The sequence below is a fragment of the Oryctolagus cuniculus genome, chromosome 12 (assembly GCF_051225735.1).
Source record: "Oryctolagus cuniculus isolate XC-2025 breed Fujian yellow rabbit chromosome 12, ASM5122573v1, whole genome shotgun sequence".
NCBI classification, from domain to species: Eukaryota; Metazoa; Chordata; class Mammalia; order Lagomorpha; family Leporidae; genus Oryctolagus; species Oryctolagus cuniculus.
The window spans coordinates 28,915,013-28,936,418 of NC_142878.1; the positions used below are offsets into that span (position 1 = coordinate 28,915,013).

Here is a 21,406-nt window from a genome sequence, read left to right on the forward strand (position 1 = left end):
TTGAGCCATCTGCTGGACACATAGAGAATAAGGTTTGGATGATTGTTTTCTTCCTTGTTAAGGCTATGGGCACTCTGCATGGCAGGAAGCAAAATGTGAAGGAGCCAGATGTAGAGGATCTAATAGGAGACTGAAACATAAACATAGGTGCACAGTGGTGAGCAACTGAGAAAAGGAGCCCCACATTTTAACATTGCTGCTGACTGCCTGTCTAGGCATTGTCATTGTGAAAGTTGACCAGTGCCTGTGCAAGAATTCACAACTTTGAAATGGAAGTTCAGGAAAACATAGGACAACAGTATGCAATGAATAAGAACAGTTATTGAGCAAGGGAGTAAAGAAAAAAAATTGCATGTGCTCCTTGGCCCTTTTGCAGTTAAGAAAGAACAGAAACTCATATAAGTCTGCAGCTTAAATCCTCAGTTCTGTAATATGACTTCACTGGAGGATGGTTATTCTATGTAAGAAGAAGTCATACAAGTGACAGAAGCAGCCCTGGCCATGCTCTGGGCAGAGCAAGCATCCATTCAGTCAAAAGTTATGTAATTAGGACCAGGGTTACTGGATGGGGAGAAGTTAATTTCTTGCCTTGAACCCAAAATTATGAAGTTCAATCCATAACTTCCAAATTAATGATGACTATCAGAGGTTGGCAAACTTTGTGTCAAGGGCTGGACAGTCAATATTTTCTGCTTTCCAGACTGTATGGTTTCTGTCACAACTGTTCCACTCGGCGATTAGAATGGGCATCCTGCCATGACAGTAAATAAATGGGCACAGCTGTGTGCTGATAGAACTTTATTTACAAAGACAGTTGGTAGGCCATATTTTGCCCACAGGCCATAGATTGTTGACTTTTAGCCTACACCTTTGAAACACTATTAATTAAGAAGTCAAATAATAGGAAAATTAAACTCTATGGACTTCTAGGTAATTAAGTTAAACCCATATTTAACCTATTTTTGTCCATACAGACATTGATATGTTTTAAGACTGAGGCGACATCTGTCTTATTTCCCCCTTTACGTGTCAGTTTGTTGGCTGCCTTGTGAGGACTTTAGTGCTGGAATATTCCATTGAATGGGACTATGCTACGGAGATTCCTGAGATTATTTTGCCTTTGCATACATTTCATTCCTAACAAACAGAATTTTGTGCTGTAGTCCCTATTCCATCATCTACCTTATACATCTGTTTCTAAGTATTTTTTAATATTTTGTCTAATTGAGAAGGCATACTGAAAAACACAGCTTTAGAAACAATGAGATGCTCTGAGAACTTTAGAGTATCTTGATTATGGGCTGTTTTTTCTGTGTGGCTCATTGGTCACTTTTCCCACTGGCAGCTCTGGCTTCACACAGATTATATTTGCTCTTTATCTCTTGAAGATTCCTTTCTTAACCATCTGACTTCTGTGTTTTTTTGAAAGGGGTATTTTATCTGTCCTTGATAGGAGCCAGGAAGAATCACAGTATTTCGAGCAGGATGTCACTAGGGAAACTGTCCCCTAAAAACAAAACAATGAATTACCTCCTCTACAACCTTTATCATTTTTCTTTTATAGCTTTTCCTCTTCACTTGTACCATCGGGACTGTAACTAAATGTGACTAAACAGGTATCTTTACTGTGTTAATCTCAGAGTCCTGAGTTGCTATTGTGCTGAGTGAATTTTCTGGAGAGATGCTGATTTATGTAATAGCGTTCTTATTGAGCACGTGTGTTTCACTAAAATGTATACATAGAACATTCTTTAGAAATATTAGATTAAGCACACTCATAGAGATACGTAATTCCTTTCATTTGTGTTTTTAGTAAGTAATAATATTAATATCAGACTATATGGTAGACACAGTTAGATAAATTCATATTTAGATTTATAAAAGTTACCAAGAATATTACATGCTTAACATTACTTATTTGAAAGTAAGTTTTCTCTTTAAATGGGTTTTTATTTAAAAATGTGAATGGTTTTCTATTAAAATTTCTAATGCTTTAAAGAATTATTAAATAGTCTTTAGAATTATGTCTTCTGTTCTCTTGTATAAATCCTACATTGTTCAGTGGCTGTGCAGATTGTCCATAAAGGAGATAGGTAAATGCAACAGTCTAAAAGTGCAGAGTGTCTAGGAGACTTATCTGGAATCCGTATTTATATAAATAGTATTCATATGGCATGCTTAAAATAATGTAAGGAAAATGGCAAAGGAAGCAAAGTTTTCTAACTATGTTTATTCTCACACTTAAGTAAGTTTGAAAAATACCTGAAATGGAGAGGAGAGAAAGAGATGGAAGGAGAGGGGAGGGAAGAGGAGAGAAGAAGGGATCAGAGTTTAAATACAATATTTAAGTATGAAGATTCAATTCTCAGATTTTATACCATCTTTTTTAACAGGCACAGATAGCCTGAAAGATCAACACAGAAAATAACCATTGTAGTAACCTTCTTTTCAATTAGATCATTTTAAAACATGAAATTTTGCAACATTTTAGTTTTAGTTGAATTTAGAAGTATCGATATCTTTATTCATTATTTTTGGGAGAATATAAATTTAAAGGCTGGCTATATTGAATTAATTCCATTTCCTATAATAGTTCAGTATATGTTAATTCTGTTTCAATATTAGAATATTTTATAGAATTGAAGTATATAGTTATAGAAATAGCATTATGTTTATAGTTTCCCTCTATTATATTTTTTAAAGATTTTATTTGTTTTATTTGAAAGGTAGAGTTACAGACAGTGAGAGGGAGAGACAGAGAAAAGTCTTCCTTCCATTGGTTCACTCTCCAGATGGCCACAACAGCTGGAGCCGTACTGATCAGAAGCAAGGAGCCAGGCATTTCTTCTCAGTCTTCCACCTGGGTGCAGGGGCCCAAGGACTTGGGTCATCTTGTACTGCTTCCCCAGGCCATAGCAGAGAGCCAGATTGGAAGAGCAGTAGCCGGGACTAAAAGCGGCACCCATATGGAATGCCGGCGCAGTAAGCAGAAGATTAACCTACTTACTGCACCACAGCGATGGCCCCCTGATTATTATATTTTAAAATGTCCAAATATTTTCCCCTAATGTCAGAGCAAAGGTTCTAGATAGAAGTTATACATTAGCAATTGTCAGTTATCTTTGAGTATGCTATCTCACGGTGAGAACTTTCTTCACTTAGTGAAATTAAGCATTTTTTGAATTCCCAGATTACCTTAAAATAAAACTGATCAGTGATACATGAGAAATGTTATCCAAATTTTGCTTTCTGTACCCTTTATCTTTTCTATCAAAGTATTGGGGAATATATCGTCTATTTAAAAGTTACATAAATGAATATAAAAATATCTATTGAGAACTGAAAACCATTATTTCCATAATTTGCATTTGAAATTGTAACAACCAGCAGTAATTTACTAGAGCTGAAGTCTTGTAACAAATATTTTCTTGAGGTGATGGATAGAAACTGAATCCATCAGATTTGTAGTTAAGAATAGAATATAAATTGGGAAATATTATTTTGAAGCTACAGTTTCAATACTAACCCTGGCTCTTTGGGGAAGAAGAGACGGAAGAGATATGAGAATTGCTATTATGTTCACTTAATTATGTAACTTGATAACATTTCAAATGTTTATGTTCACAGAAGACACTATCAATCTACCTTTAGCAACTGGGCAGCAGAATTAAGCAGAAGCAGCCATGTATCCAGATCCATAGACTAGTAGTTTGATTACTATTTTGATCCATGTGATAGCAAAATCTCTAGAATCCTAGATTTTCTGAAACCAGAGAAAAGTTATTATAGTGATTCATTGATACTTGGTATCTTTAATTTTCATTTTATAATATGTACTGTCTTAAACTCCTTCTTTGTGTATTTTTGTTTATTTGAAAGACAAAGAGACAGAAGGAGAGAGAGAAAGAAAAAACTTTCCATCCACTGATTCTTTCCCCAAACGCCCACAAGTACAGCAGCTGGGCCAGGCCACAGCCAGGAGCCAGGACCACCATCCAGGTTTCCCACATGGGTTGCAAGAACCCAAGTATTTGTTCCATCATCCGTTGCCCCCAGGATATGCATTAGCAAGAAGCTGGATCAGAGGCCGAGGTTGGGGAACAGCATTGCAACACCATGTGTTAAGCTGCTGCTTGTGACACTCGTGTATGCTGTCTGGTTGTCTGCTTGAGTCCAGGCTGCTCCATGTCCAGTGCAGCCTCCTGCTCATCTGTCTGGGAAGGCAGCAGATGATAGCTCAAGTGCCTACGCCCTGCCACCCACATGGGAGACTCAGTTGGAGTGCCTGGCACCTGGCACAGCCTGGCCCAACCCTGGCAGTTACAGGAATTTGGGGAGTGAACCAGCAGATGGAAGATCTCTCTGTTTCTGTCTTTCCTCCTCTCTGTTGCTCTACCTTTCAAATAAATAAACAAATTCAGAAAAAAAAAAAAAAGAAGTGAATGTAGGACTTGATTACAGGCACTCTGATATAGGTTATGGGCATACATGTGGCAGCTTAAACCTGCTCATAACCCACTCCTTAAATTTATTTCATCAAGGATTCCAAAGTAGAAACTATAACTATCAATAGTGCTAAAAATTTTCCCTCCCAAATCTGCTTGCAGATGAATACATTTTAAAGTTTAAAGGGGCCTCATGAAATTTCAGTCTTAGTTTTACTCCTTCATTATTATCAACGAGTTAGGAAACTTTAGAAAATTGTTAATTGGGGTTTTTAAAGGTACAATTATAGGACATTTGTGTGCTCTGATTTTTGTTTTTCATTAGATAAATAAATAAAAAATAACAGATTATTGAGGGAGGTACTCCACTACATATTTCATTAGACATTTCAAAAATATTCTTAGATGTCTTAATTATTACAGATTTGCAACATCGGAGGTTCTTGTAGATTATCTAACAGCTTTTTATTTTGCAGAGAAGAAAATGGTACCTAAAAGTTGAGATACATTGTTCACTTCCTACAGCTCTACTCTGACTTGAGCTTAAAATTTCAGGTTCCAAATCTAGTGCCAGAGCTGGCACAATGCATTGAAAATATGGATGAAATGGACATTTCCCTTTGCTTTCTCCAGTGATTGTAATACTCATTCACACACCTTTGATGAGGATCTTGCATAAAAATGGTGACTAGAGACAAGTGTTAAAATATCCTTGAAGGGACTCAAGTAACATTTGTAACTTTCTGTTTGTTTCTGGCAGGCAGAGTTAGACAGTGAGAGAGAGACAGAGAAAGGCCTTCCTTCTGTTGGTTCACCCCCTAAATGGCTGCTATGGCCGGCGCACTGCAGCGATCTGAAGCCAGGAGCCAGGTGCTTCTCCTGGTCTCCCATGGGGTGCAGGGCCCAAGCACTTGGGCCATCCTCCACTGCCTTCCCGGGCCACAGCAGAGAGCTGGACTGGAAGAGGAGCAACCGGGACAGAAGCGGCACCCCAACCGGGACTAGAACCCGGGGTGCCAGCGCCGCAGGCAGAGGATTAGCCAAGTGAGCCGCGGCACCAGACATGTAACTGTTTTCGTTGAGTCCTGGTCCAAAAATGCCACGTCCAAGAATGTTAGGATGTTAGATTCTGCTTGCTGGTGTCCTGTGCCACTCAGGAAAGTAGGGGGAGGCCCTCCCATGAACACAGATGGTCCACCACCATGATGCTAAGTCAGAGTTCTTCTAGTCCCTGTCAAGGTAATGGCATTCTGCCTGAAAACACTGGACTTCAGTTTGTGTGTTTAAATTGTTACCAGACTGCATTTGAAATGTGTCATCAAGAGTAGCATGATGTAAGTGTTAATAGCTCCTCTGGAAAATATACTAAACCTTGCAACTTACAGATGGAGGGCACGTTGTCTATGGTGAAGTATCTTTTTAAAAGACTCATATAGCTGTATAACAAACAGAAAAATGCATGGATGGTAAGCGTTCAGTTTAAATATGCATACACATACCCATACCCTATATCAGAAACAAAGTGTTTCCATTTGCGGTGGTGTTTCAGTTATAGGCCATATCAAATAGAGTACCTGTTTATTTACATACACACAGAAGAACCAAGGTGTCTGGAGTGTGTATCAGATTTTCGTGGCAGGACTAAACACTGCAGTCGATGCTTCATTGAGTCTTCAGGTCATGCTGAGGGGTAGATGTTGTGATTTTACTCGTTTTTTTTTTTTTTTTTTTTTTTTTTTTTTTTTTTTTTTTTAACAGGCAGAGTGGACAGTGAGAGAGAGAGACAGAGAGAAAGGTCTTCTTTTGCCGTTGGTTCACCCTCCAATGGCCGCCGCGGCCGGCGCGCTGCGGCCGGCGCACCGCGCTGATCCGATGGTAGGAGCCAGGAGCCAGGTGCTTTTCCTGGTCTCCCATGGGGTGCAGGGCCCAAGCACCTGGGCCATCCTCCACTGCACTCCCAGGCCACAGCAGAGAGCTGGCCTGGAAGAGGGGCAACCGGGACAGAATCCGGCGCCCCAACCAGGACTAGAACCCAGTGTGCCGGCGCCGCTAGGCGGAGGATTAGCCTAGTGAGCCGCGGCGCCGGCCGATTTTACTCGTTTTATAGTTGAGATCCTTCAGCGTTAGCAACCAAAGCTGATTTTCCCAAGCCTCTGAGTAACTTAGTAACATGAAATGTTACACAAAGGTCAGTTCTGGATGCAGAACCTAAGTTTTCTCTACCTCTCTCTCTCTCTTAAAGATTTATTTATTTATTTGAAAGTCAGAGTTATACACAGAGAAAAGGAGAGGTAGAGAGAAAGAAAGGTCTTCCAACTGCTGGTTCACTCCCCAGTTGGCCCAACGGCCAGAGCTGAGCCGATCCAAAGCCTGGAGCCAGGAGCTTCTTCCAGGTCTCTCATGTGGGTGCAGGGGCCCAAGGACTTGGGCCATCTTCTACTGCTTTCCCAGGCCATAGCAAGGAGCTGGATCAGAAGTGGAGCAGCCAGGGCTTGAACCTGTACCTATATGGGATGCTGGCACTGCAGGTGGCAGCTTTACCCATTACGCCACAGTGCCAGCCCCAATAACCTGAGTTATTTCTACAAGATAGTTTCTCAATGGAATGAACTCATGTAAAACATTTTAGGCCTAAGATCTATACTTTGAGAAATGTATTTTTGGTGAGTGAATCCAAATACCTCGAATCATGTTGTCTGTCTTCTGATCTCTTTCCCAAAGTAATTTAACCTGGCAACTCTGACTGGGTGAGGGTCAGCCAAAGAGAACCTAGGGTTAGGTTTGAAAACTTTTGGAAAGGCTGACAATCATTTGCAAGGGAGAGGGGAACTGAGTTCTCCTGACTCTTCTCACGCATATGACAAGTAGAGAAAACAGAACTTCCTGATTTTAACTGATGCTCTACTAGTAACAATGACTACATTAAAAATATGTGAATAGAACACAATGTCATTGTATTTTTAAAACATTTTATGCACATATGAAATATACTGATAATTTAAATATGTGAAGTAGAAATAAAATCATAAGCAGTTCAAATGTCTGTGTCTAAAATGTATTTAGCGTGAATTACAGTCCGGTAGAAGTGAAATATAAGTAGTCCAATTTTACTAGGCCTATCTAAATAATAATACTTACAAACAAAATATATTTAGTTGACATTTAAACAGAAATGTTCTTGCTGGGAAATAAAATGCACTGTAAAACCATATTAATAAAATGCTACTAAACTGTTCACATTCACGTGTTAGCTTACCATGAGTTATGGATCATTCCAATCAATGGCATTATATGAGTTTTTATGTGGTTTTAAAATTAGGTCCATATTTTTATTGTGGCACCCTATAATTCTATAGACTTACCAGAATGGATCATAAAATGCAATCATGCATCAGTACGTTTGTTAATAAGGTCTTCATGTGTTAAAAGAAAATTTGCCTCCTGTGTTTTAATTAACCAGTTATCTACTAACGGATCTGATCATTAAATCCCATTTTCTCTGAAGAACATGTGTCCCTGTTCTGTTGAGGGAACATTGTGTGCTCTGGCTCTTTCATTTGCTCTTGACAAAACACGAAACAATCACCTTCATTTTATGTCAAAACATTTATTAAAGTGACAATCGTGTCTATTTCCTCAGGATAAGGCATATGTAGTGGTACACAATCAGTGGTGTAATTAGGGAATTCGTAAACCACAGGCATTGTCCACAGTGATCATTTATAAGAGGCCTAGCAATGTCACATGGGTTCTACAAGAAGACAAATGGCCTTTTTATTGTAGAAGTAAATAGATTTTTCTGGCCATTCTGTATTGAAGAGTTTAACACTGTGAGCAACAGTTGCTCTAGAAAGTATAATAAATCGTGGACTGCTTTAAAGCATCTTTCTTTTACCATGTTCTCTTAAAATGCATTTTATATATAATTGATAGTTTATCTTCCTTTCAATTTAGATTTCCTCCATCCACAAGAAAGGAAAAATAATTAACCTGATCAGACAGCTCCTTTAAACTTACTGGTCCCTGGTTTTCATGGCAACACCCTGACCTTTGTGAAAAGGGACAGCACTGACATTTTGTCATCCTTGTAAGGGAGGAAGAGATGTATTTAGGAATGTCTAAAACTCATTGCTTAACAGAAACAGAATGAGAGCTGGGTTATCTGTATTGTATGTCATTTTATGATAATACCCAAACATACAAATAGTATGTGCCATGGCAGGACTAATTCAACTTTCTTGGTTGGCTTTGTGGGATGCCTCTATGTGTTCAGATCAGAAAGACTCATTTTTTTTTTGTTAAAGAATTATTTATTTACTTGAAAGTCAGAGTTACCAGAGAGAGAAGGAGAGGCAGAGAGAGAGAGAGAGGTCTTCCATCTGCTGGTTTCCTCCCCAGATGTCCGCAATGGCCGGAGCTGTGCTGATCTGAAGCCAGGAGCCTCCTCCGGGTCTCCCACATGGGTGCAGGGTCCAAGGACTTGGGCCATCTTCCACTGCTTTCCCAGGCCATAGCAGAGAGCTGGATCAGAAGTAGAGCAGCCAGGACTTGAACCGGTGCCCATGTGGGATGCCAGCATTGCAGGTGGTGGCTTTACCCCCTGTGCCACAGCACCAGCCACAGGAAGGCTCATTCTTACCCTTCCAAAATAATATTTTTTTCAAAGAGGCTCTCATTGGAAACATGCATGTGTCTCCCAGATGACTGACAATGCCAGTGAATTTTTTTATATATATATACAATTGTTCATTGACCATATATGTACTTATGCTAAGTACTTGAGATACTGTAGGTATGAATGAAACATAATTTATACCTGCAATATAGAAATATATGCATAATAAAAAGTAGGGTCATTGATATCCCACTTTCAAAGGGTAATTATAATAAGACATAATAACTAGCATGTATTCCATGTTTATTATATGCTGTACCTTGTGTTTGATATCTTATATATAGAAAAAAGCAAAGTCAGTACTGTTATGGTCACTTTATGTCCATTAAAGAGAGAGATGCATACTAGTGAAGTTTGTGTGGTTACCCAGCTGGGAGGTAAGAGAACTGGAGTATAACCTCAGCATCCAGACCTGAACCTTGCTTTGTACAAGTGTCGCGCCCAACTCACAGCGCTTTACAGTGTAGAGGACACTTTCCTATGTGTTGTGACATCTCAAATTTCTTCTTCAGTTTTCATTTTCAGTTAGCTAAATTGCATGCGAAAAACCCAAGATCAGGATCCATTTGTCATGATTATACAGTTAAGTTACCTCTTGTGCTCAAGTCAAATTTCCAGTCTTGTACACTTAAAACTTTTCAAAACCTTTTGTATCTGTTGAAAAAGTCCCTTTGATTTAGAAATAGATAGGAATAAATAGCAGTTGCTAAGAAAGCTCCATATTCTTCAGTCTCCGTCATGCATAGTGTAATTCTTACAGGCAGTGAATGGCCTAATTTACCTTTAATTTCTTCAGTCATAGCATATTTTTCTATTGGAGATACTAAACAATGTGAAATACGTTGATAATTAGTTCTAATATAAGATACAAATTCCCAAATATATGGTCCTGCTTCTGTTTGTCTCGAGTCTGTGCTACTAGCTTAAAAGATTATGCATGTATCCATGCATATAAATGTATTTGGACAAGCCATGGCACCCATTTTAAGAGCAGGTAGCCAATCTGTCCATACAGTATGAACTATAGATATTGTAGGAATTGGGATCCTCAACTAAATTCAGTAAATGTAGGATTCTGTTGCCCATTATATTTAACTGCTAAGATACAATGTTTGTATTTCAGTATACAACTTTTCACTTTAAAATTCAAATAATTAGTTTTCCTTATTAACTTTGTGCTTTTAAAAACGTAGCAAAACTGAAATGAAAGTTGATTGAAAGAGTTAAATTGAAGAATTTACTACCAGACTAAGGAATTGTTGATAGGTTGGTTATTGCTTCATCAAATGACCTAGTTAACATCTTGATAATTCACTGTCTTAGAACCCTTATTTTAATGTTTTGACTCTTAAAACTCCCTTTGTTACTAGACAGAAGAGTGACTGCTTGTGTTGTAGAGTCATATTCCTTCCAACATTGCCAGAGTAGGCTGTCTTCCTCACTTGTTAAAATGTAAACCTAATTTAAGTCACTAGAAAAAATATCTTGTTCCTGTTAATTTGTTTCATTGTTTCAGAAAACAGAGTTTTCCACATGGAGGACATTAAGTATGTTCTCAATTACTGACTTTCATTTATATATTTCTTTGAGAAAAAAAAAATGTTTGGGAAGAGAGGTTAGAAAAAGAAAGTGCATTTTCATGGCTTTTCCCAAAGTTTAACAAGAGCAGTTAGGCAAGAGAAAGGAAATAATGCACATCCAAACAGGTTGATAGAAAATCCTCATATGAGTATAGATTTGTTTTAATGATTCTAGAAAATACTTTATTAAATGATCATAACAACTCAAGCTGTTTGAAAGCTGAACCAGAATTGACCTGAGCAACCTTAGCCTAAATCCCCATCAATCACTTGTTCATGAGGCAGCAAGGGTAGAACATGTGTTTACTGCAACTGGTCTTGTGTCTTGTGTAGGAGGGAAGGTATGAGTGCCACCCAGAGAACAAGAACAATTTTCTGTTTTGTTCTTTCACCTTATACTTTGTGTTCTATCGAATCCCTCAAAGACTCTTCTTGCCATAGCAGCACCTGCTGGGAGAGGGAAGTTGGAACAGCCACACTGTTGCCTGCCAAACTTGTTTTCCTGATTGAATGACACTGCATGTCCTTCATCTTCCAATACCAAACCAATCAGAGGCACTACATGCCTCTCCCTGTATGCTTCAAATAGCTAACACCACCATTTTGATAAAATTTCCCCAACTCTTTCAAAAATAAACATCATGCATGTGTGTGTATGAATGTACAGTTCCCTTTAGAAATGCAAATGTTTTATTTTAACTTCATGTCTATTTTTAATGTTCCTGCTGTATTGCCAGCTTTGTAAAAGCATTATCAATCTTGACTTATTAGCATCTCCCAAATTATTATTGGTGAGGTACTTAAAAGTGTGTGCCATTACAAAGATAAAGAGCAATTTTTATTTACAGAATGTAAAAAGGGATATGTTTATGAGTATTTGTAACATGGACAAAACAGTAGGCATGTCATCTGGCATAAAGATATATCCAAAAATAAATACTTATTTAATTTATGGGACTATCAGTAATACAAACTTAGAATATGGAACCACATGGACAGTCTTGTAGGACCAGCATTTTCTTTCCTGCTAACTAAGGAGAGCTATAGAATGGACAAATTACTCAATACTATCAAATGCTTCCACTATTTTAGTGTATTATTTCTACTCCCTTAAATCATCAATCTGAACAAGTCCAAATCCAGTAGAAATGCTGATATTATAAATATCTGTTGTGTTTTTTGGATTTTTAAACTTGAAAACTAAAATAATTATATGTGAAAAATGATCTTGAAATGCGTATGTTTGATAATTAACATTGGATAGTCAAGGGTGATTATTCACCGAAAGTTTTCATTCTTGGATTTCTTGGTAACCTTGATTAGTGTTGCATCAATCCATCAAGAATATATCAATCTCCTCTAAATACTTTAAGATGTCACATGATGTGGGAACTACTGAAAACTCAGAAAAACTGTTACGCTGTTATCAGCATGATTAGCTATAAGTGAATAAAGAAGTGCTCATTTTGTGAGGACATCAGGAAAGATAAGACTGAACTGTAAATTTAGCAATTGACAGTCATTGGGTGAATATGTTGAGAACAAACTCATTTCTGGAGAGAAGGAAGGAAGGTAAGGAGTTGAGAATAAGCCATGTGAGTTATCAGATTAGAAATCCTGCCTCAGTGGAGTAGAGACTTTTTCATAGAAGTAATATGGTTTACCAAGATTCTGCATGTAAGATGGAAAACAAGCAAAGGGATTTACACCTTCTATTGTGAAAAATGGTGAATTGTTATAGATATCTGACATGATTTTCAAGAAAGATTCATAATAGCACGTAAGTTTTTTTAGGAAGAGAAAGAAACATTATTAAATGGATTTAGTAATTTGTTTATAAGAGAAAAGATAATTCAGGAGGAAGTGCAACAGTGCAGTATATTATATTAATCTATAGCCCAGGAATGTTCTACATATTTTATTTTATTTTTTAAAGATTTATTTATTTTCTTAAAAGTCACAGTTACACAGAGAGAGAAGGAGAGGCAGAGAGAGAGGTCTTCCATCCGATGGTTCACTCCTCAATTGGCTGCAATGGCCGGAGCAGCACTGATCCAAAGCCAGGAGCTAGGAGCTTCTTCCCGGTCTCCCATGTGGGTGCAGGGGCCCAAGGATTTGAGCCATCTTCCACTGTTTTCCCAGGCCATAGCAGAGAGCTGGATCGGAAGTAGAGCAGCCGGGTCTCGAACCAGCGCCCATATGGGATGCCAGCACTGCAGGTGACAGCTTTACCTGCTATGCCACAGTGCTGGCCCTTACATATTTTATTTTTAATAGATTTTATTAAGTTCTGCACTTTTAAAAACAAATGAATACAAAAAATAAATTTCTGTTACTGTGTATCATATAATTCACCATATTATCTCTTTGTATTTTTACATACCAGGAATTATTTGTAGTCAAGTGGGAATCTTTATTCCTTTATTGAAAAATGTGCAGAAGTTGTGCTGCTTTTCATCAAACATTGTATGTTACCAGTTGTGAACTCTACAAGGAAACAGATATTACAAGATCCATCAATATGTGAGGATCTTTAGTGTATTGGATTTCTTCTTTCATTGCTAATACCTTTCAAAAACATTTTATATTTTTAGTGACATGTAATTATTAATCATACTTTATGTAGGTCAACCTTATTAGTTAAAAATTATTTGACTTAGATCATAATTTTTTTTTACATTGAAGCAAATTCTCAAAATTGTCTTAAATAATTATGTGCATATTTTCCAGGGGCCTCTGAGTATTGTGTTCTTATAAACTTTGTATATAAGGCAATTATTCCCAATCTCGGTGGTATATTCAGATCTATGATGTGTGTCATTATTAGACTATTTCCAGTATTAGGGTATGAAGGTTTGAATACATTGACTACAATAATAAAATTATTTTCACACCAAATATACTTTCTGGAGTGGTGTTACAACAAGCATGCTGATGATCTCCCTATACTAGTGGTTTATCTTATTTATACCACAGCCCATTGTGAGACATTGTTACTGATGTGCCAGGGACAGTTGTTGCTACTGTAAATTGTTTAGTTCCTTCCTTATATGTAAAATTACTTAGTGATTTCTCAAAATGGTCATGTGTTTTCTAGCTATCTGCATGACTCTTACTTAAAAAGCTGCTAACAGAGGAGTCAGGATTGCTGACGTAGTCAGTGAAAAAGCATCTAGTGTCACAGTATCTTTCCTTTACAACTATGGGGTCTCAGTAAGGACGCTGCTTACTTGAGATTCTCAATAAGTAGGTCACTAGGGTTGAAACCCATAGTCTACAATAAATTTTTAACCCATTTGTTCTTGAAAAACATGCACACACACAAATAGATTTGATTAATTTGCATTATTTACCATAGTGACATAGAGTCATCATTTACTTCAGTCTTCTTTATGTTTGTTTATTTCTGATCATCATGAGAATTCTTAATATCTGGTCTCCTAGGGTCATTCTCATGAACAAACAATTCTTGGAATCTTATTTATATTTGTATTTTTGATATAGACTATGCATTCTGCTCTGGAACATACATATTTGTTGTAAACTATTCCCCTCAAAGGTCAAGTATAATATAAAATTAAATTTTTCATTTCTTGAAAACAGTGTTGTTGTCCTAAAGAAAATTCTGCATATTACTCATTTTATTACTTATTTTTATTGTATATTTATTAGCAAACTGAACTATATTTACATATTTTAAGACCATAAGTCTACACAAAGCATATTTTGTCTGTATTTCAGACAATATCACGTGTTATCTCACAGTTCAAGCTAAGCTTCCCTTGCATTTCTTTGCATAAGGAAAATAAACCTGTGATCTTCTCAGACTGAGGGTCAGCTTTCCTCCGCTTCCTTCCTAATTAATAAATGAAAGCATCAAACTTGTTTAGAGCTTCTTATAGTCCGTGATACAATGAAGTTCACAGAAAACCAGTTGTTCAGTTGTTTGTTTATGTTGGGAATGAGAAACTTTGGTGTCATCCCATGTTTTTCAAGTTTCTCTGATTGTAGAATATCCTGCAGTGACATTCCAGGCAGGACAATTCAAAGCAAAGGCGGAGTATAGACTTTATGTCAGAGAATTTATTTGTATGTTTTACTAGGAAGGAGTTTTTCTAGCAAGTGCGTTATGAATACAGATATGACATGTTGTAGACAAATGAAACTTTGTGCTTAGTTTCATTGTAAGGCTTAGTTTTAGGAAAATAATTTATTTGGTTAATAACATAAAAATATTAGAAAAATTGGATGGCATATCTTCAAATTGCCTCTTGAATGTTTTTATTTGGATTCACAACTTATCTCTCCACATCTGTTTTTAAAAGAATTTATTTTATTTATTTGAAGAATGGGAGGAAAGAGAGGAAATCTTCCGTCTAGTGGCTCAGTCCCCAAAGTGTCCACAACAGCCCAGGCTGGGCCAGGCTGAAAACAGGAGCCAGGAACTCCGTCTGGGTTTCCTACATGGGTGTCAGGGGCTCAAGTATTTGCACCGTCTTATACAGGCAGGTCGATTAGAGGCAGAACACTCAAACCTATCTACCCTCCAACATGGAGAGTTAGTGTAGGAAGTGGTGGCTTAATCCATTGAACCTCAATGCCAGCTCCTATTTGTGTCTTTAAATAAAAGAAGAGAAAAGAAAATTGGAAAGGTTCCTTCTTGATTCTTAAGACACTCTTTACATCTTAAGAGGTACTTCAAGAATCTATCCTGTCAATATGTTTTACAAAGAATTTTGGTACCTATGTGTAACTGATTGCAGAATTACTTTATTTTACTTTTCACTTTTTCCTGAAATTTGCATGATCTATGTGTTGTGTTTATTCCTACTAACAATTAAATTCAGAGCTTTTTATCTATACTACCCTAAATTCCTCTCCCCTTTTCTTTTTCTTCCTATCTCAATCATTCATAATTATCTCTTGCGTGCCAAGCAGGAAAGCAAGGCACTAGACATGCAAGATAGAAGAAGTTACAGTGTGCCTTCTAGGAACCATGTTGTCAGAGCTACATGCAAGGGAGAAAATACAAGCCAAGGGACTGGCATTGTGTCACAGTGCAACAGCTGTCACTTACAACATAAGCATCCCATAGTAGAGTGTGACTTCAGGCCCATGCTGCTCCATTTCCAATCCAGCTTCTTGCTAATTCGTGTAGGAAGGCAGTAGATTATGGCCCATCCCACCAATGTGGAAACCTGCGTGGAGCTCCTAGCTACTGGCTCTAGCCCCATGCTAGCCCCAGCTATTTGTGGAGATTTGAGAGAAGTGACCCCAGCAGATGGCAGCTGTCTGTTTTCTGTTGCCTCTCGACTCCCCCTCCTCCTCCCCCTCCCTCTTTTCTCCCCTCAACTTCCTGTCTTTCCCTCCAAAAAAATAATTATAAGCCAAGCTACAAGCCCAGATTAGATGAGTATACAACATACAATGTAATGTGGTCCCAAAAAGTGACTAATCAGGTCATCCTGGAGTAGGCAAGACATTGGAAAAGCAGTGACATTTAAGCTGAGTTTCAACACAGAGGGCGGGCAGGGGTGCTGGGAACAGACAGTCTGAACACTGGAAGGAGCTATTTGCTACAGAGCTCTGAGGTTAACTAATCGGGGAAACTGCAAGCAAAGGAGTGTACCAGGAGAGAGCACTTCTGACTATGTTGTGCAGAGCCCCATTTCTGGTGTGAAATATTTGTGTTACTGAAAAGTGGACGTTTTTTGAGTGAGTTTTGAAAATAGATTGAAATGACCTTTTAAGTTTCTCTGGGATTCTGGAGCCTATAATATACCAATATGCATTGCACATGTGGTAGAGAAAGTGAACAATGAAGGGAAGGTATAAAAATAAAATTTACCAGTAGTTTTTCAATGTGAAAGAACCACTGTTTATCTTTTGATGTAGTTCTTTCTGGGATTTTCTTTGTTCTAGATTTTTCCCTGCATTGGTCTCCTGTGCCCTGAATCAGTGCTCCTCTCCCTTACTGTCTTAATTTGTACAACAGGTATAAAATCTTTTCCTGAGTTCCTGTTAGGGGAGGTATAGTGCACTGAATGCTGGCAATATAGAGAGTAAGCAGTTGCATTCTTCCCTTCAGAAAACTATTTAGTCACATCCATTATTGTCTGCCTGCTAAAATACAGTTTATTGTATGCCCTCGAGGTTTACAACAAGATGTCATGGGATATACCTAGAGAGGAAGATAACTATGGAGAAGCAGATTAACATGCTGTCATCTCACATTGTTTATTTTTGTATGTACATAACAGGAGCTGCTAAACTCTGTATAAAAATTGTATATTACTGTTCTTGTATATAGTAACACATTTTTATCAGTAATAATGGTTATACTGTCTACTAATACGCTTTCCTTGATAATATAAATACCTTTATCGATAAATCAATTGATAGGTCTATTTTTAATAGGTCTATTATATCGTTTTAAAAAGTTTTCTGTAATATATTACATTAATGTTCCCTGGTTTACTTAACAAGGAGATTCTGCTGTTTTCAATTTTTTTTTCTTAAATTAAAACAGTGTTATAAGAAGCATTTTCCCTGGGGTTTGCAGTGTTGATAGTGATACGAATGGAATTGTGTTTATTATAACATTTATGACAAGGTAATGGGAAACGTGGAAGAATGAGACTGGTGACAGGAAGTCAGTTTAGGATATTATCACAAGAAGGAAAAATGTGGCCATGCAAAGAAACAGACAAATATGAGAGACATTTTTGATAAATAAAAAATAGGATTTGATGGATATTAGTGGAGGACAAGAGCAAATGGTGAAACAAAAAAAAATCCATGATTTTAATTAATAGATGGGATGTTTTGATAATTAACTATTATCCTAATCAAGAAGTAAGTGGTGATTAGATTTGAGAGAGTTTTGGAATATAAAAATAGGGTACAATCATAGGCTGGAAGAACCTTGGTATAAAGTAAAAATTTATATTATGAATATATGATAGTAAAACATCACATAAGAACTCCTAGTGGAAAATCTATAGTAATAACTAAGAGGGTTTAGTTTGTAATTCTGCAGAATAGAAAATGTAATTAGAGTATTTAGAGAGTAAGAGAAAACTATAATACTTTAAAAAATGATGAGGTCTTTTTGGCCAAGAGAGCTGACAAGTTGTAACTCTGATTTTAAGTTTTAAAGTCTTGTGGAAGAGATGAATTTAAACCAACTTTTAGTCAATTTTTACTATGTAGTAGAGCCTGGGATAATTTATCTAAGAAACTATTTTTAAGTTACTGAAATTAAAACTGAGATTGAGATTTCTATCATTTTTATCAGGCAAAGGAAAAGTTAAAGTTTAAATAAATATATAACAAACAAATTTATAAAGAGAATCATCAAATTTTCAACATGATAAGCTTTAACAGTATGACTATTCAAGAAAATTTTTGGATTAGAATGGCAAAATATAATAAGATATTTAACTATTTGTCTTAGTAAATAAGAAAATACATAATTTCATATGGTCTACTCTTTAACTTTTCACTCTTTGCTCCTTTGTTCAGAATTTTGATAACCTTGGGGCACACAAAGTATAACTTTGTCTTTTCACGATTCAGTACTCAAAAAAGTTACAATTTACTAAGATCATGGGGCTTGTTTTTGGATGAGATATGGATTGAACATTCCAAGAGATAACCCTCAAAGGAAATTATTTCACAGAACTTATCAGATTTTGGATTTATTTGGTTGGCAGTTTTTGATGCATATGGGAAGTAGCCTAAGGTGGATGAAAATACTAATTTGACATATGTAAGTTAGAAGTCAGATAATTTGCAAAATATTTTAATATACTCCTTCACATTTTGTCTCATCTCATATTGCCCTGGGACAGTGACCATAAAATGGGCAGACATTCTGTCTGACCTGTCCATGTGAGCAGATGGATACAGCAAGAAGGGAGTCCAGTGCTTACTCACTTATGGTTGCCAAATTCCATATTCATTGCAACCTGGTTCAGGAGTTAGGACTACATTGCCAACCTGCTATATGTTGGCCTTGGCTTGTATTCTAGAAAACCAACATATTTCTTATCTCTTCGACTCAATATTCTGATTTTTAAATGTTAACTAGCTGGTTATTAATATTATTAATTGAGATAAATTCCTAATTGTGCCTGACTCATAGTAGAGGCATAAGAGTTGGTTAAGGTAGTTACTAAAAGGTAAGTATCTACTAAGAAGAGAGCGTTTAAGGTATCATGTGTTCTAAATTATAATATATAATGCATTATGAAAGCTATTTAAATAAATGAAGAAATTAAATGAAAAGTAGATTGGTTATTTTTGTATGAGCAAGATTATTCTATCACTTTGAACTTGAATTTATTTTTCTCTTTTTGTAATAACAGAGGATACATGTCAACATTAATTGAAAATAATTTTAAAACCTAGTTGTGTTAGTTTTTGTACCTGGGAAATAGAGCATTTAAGTGCTAGAGGGAGAATAAAATATTTCATTTTTCTTTTTTTGTTTTGTTTTTATTTAAATATTTATTTGAGAGTCAGAGTTACACAGAGAGAGGGAGAGGGAGAGGGAGAGGGAGAGAGAGATCTTCCATTCTCTGGTTCACTCCCCAAATGGTCACAACAGCCAGGACTAGGCCAGGCTGAAGGCAGGAGACATGAGCTTCATCTGGGTCTCCCAAGGGGGTACAGAGACCCAAACATTTGGCTTATCTTCCACAGCTTTTCCCAGGCCATTAGCAGGGAGCCGGATAGGAGGTAGAGCAGTCAGGACTCGAACGGCTGCCCATATGGGATGCTGGCATAGCAGGTGGCAACTTTCCCGGCTACACCACAGTGCTGCCCCTCAAATCTTTCCCCTTCCGCATGTATTTCTATATGCAAAGAGAACATATGATGTTAATAAGAAGAAGGATTAAGTTATTCACATATTTCTGGTTATTCTTGTCTCTGACATTTTATTTTATTTGTGCTTTCCTAATAGATACACTGTTCCATAAACCCATTTGAATTCATACATAATTGCATAATATAAAAATACTTCCAATGGAAAGGTGACAGTGTCTGAAACAAAAATAATTGTGTAGTCTCCCCTTCAGTTCATGTTTTTCATTCATACATGTTATAGTATAATAAAAAAGATTCAGTAAAATCAAATTTCACTATAAATATTCCCAGTAAAATCAGAAATTACCTTTACTTGAGAAAAATGTACTTATGTGCATTGAAATCTATTTTTAAAATTTTACTGAAATAGTGATAACATCATGGCAAAACATTGGTTACAAATATCTTAAAATGAAATTCACATGTCAAAAACAACTAGAGTTAGTGAGTAAATCCGCTGCCTGCAGTGCCGGCATCCCGTATGGGTGTCAGTTCGAGTCCCGGCTGCTCCACTTTTGATCCAGTTCTCTGCTATACCCTGGGAAAGCAGTGGAGGATGGCCCAAATACTTTGGCCCCTGCACTCACATGGGATACCTGGAAGAAACTCCTGGCTCCTGGCTTCGGATCGGCACAGCTTCAGCCATTGTGGCCATCTGGGGAGTGAAGCAGTGGATGGAAGGCCTTTCTCTCTGCCTCTCCTTCTCTTTCTGTGTAACTCTTTTAAATGAAATAAATAAATCTTAAAAATTAGAAATCCAAAATAAGAGAAAGCAGTGGATTTTCAAAGAGTGTGTCATTGTAGCCAATATTTCAGTTTCCTTCCCACTAGCCAGAGAGTGGACCCTGAAGTTAGGCAGTTTGGCCACAAGTTCTAAACCAGAGTGACAACTTCTGATTTTATGTCAGAGGTTCCTCTTGTTCATTTCCCACTACTTGCAGTTCCTGTGGATGCTAAGTTTATGAAGTTGATTCCTACCCACAGCAGTCTGGATCCAGCTCGTGAGAAAAACTGGTGTTAAAGCCCCAGGCAACGGCTAATGAGCACATGTGACTGAGGAGGGTGTTTTCATGTTGACCATTCATTTTCCAACTCAGTGCCTTGTATGTTGTGCTAATATTTGAAACCCTAATTTGAGAGTGTTCAGTGAAAACCACTCTATATTATTTTTGTAAGGATGTCTGTTCACAAGGTCTCCTTATGTTTGTCATCTGAATTGTAACATTTCTTCAACCAGCAGATATTGTTTCCTAATGATTTTCTGTGTCTGAATATGCTTCACCAAATTTATACTAACCTAGAAAAATTTTCTTTTTCCCATTTCAAGTTCCACCCAATCTGACTGTTCCACAGGAAAAATCACCTTTGGTCACCAGAGAAGGAGATACAATAGAACTGCAGTGTCAAGTAACTGGGAAACCTAAACCGATCATCCTTTGGTCTAGAGCAGACAAAGAAGTGGCAATGCCTGATGGGTCAATGCAGATGGAGAGTTACGATGGAACGCTGAGGATTGTGAATGTGACTAGGGAAATGTCAGGAATGTACAGATGCCAGACCAGCCAGTACAACGGATTTAATGTGAAACCCCGGGAAGCCCTGGTGCAGCTCATCGTGCAGTGTGAGTACATTCCTTTTATGTATTTCAATTTTGGGGATAACAGGAGAAATGATACCTTTATTCTCTGAGTGAAACGAGGTGATTTTTGGAATTGGATTAGAACGAGATGTTTCTACCTCATTGCTATCCAATTTGAACTAATTTTCCTTAAATCTGCTTATTACTTGAGCTACTAGGAAAGAGTTGTATTAGTGTGTGCGATGATTATGATAGA

The 21,406-nt window shown here is 37.2% G+C and overlaps 1 protein-coding gene across 5 annotated transcripts in view; it reads left to right on the forward strand.

Moving 5' to 3' along the window:
• Positions 1-21,406, forward strand: part of MDGA2 (MAM domain containing glycosylphosphatidylinositol anchor 2) — an 891,422-nt gene that overhangs the window by 645,312 nt on the left and 224,704 nt on the right. For all 5 annotated transcript variants that reach the window (XM_008269620.5, XM_089309284.1, XM_089309285.1 and 2 more), the window contains one exon: positions 20,899-21,192. In XM_008269620.5, coding sequence (XP_008267842.3) covers positions 20,899-21,192 — 294 coding nt within the window. The remainder of the gene's footprint in view (positions 1-20,898; positions 21,193-21,406) is intronic.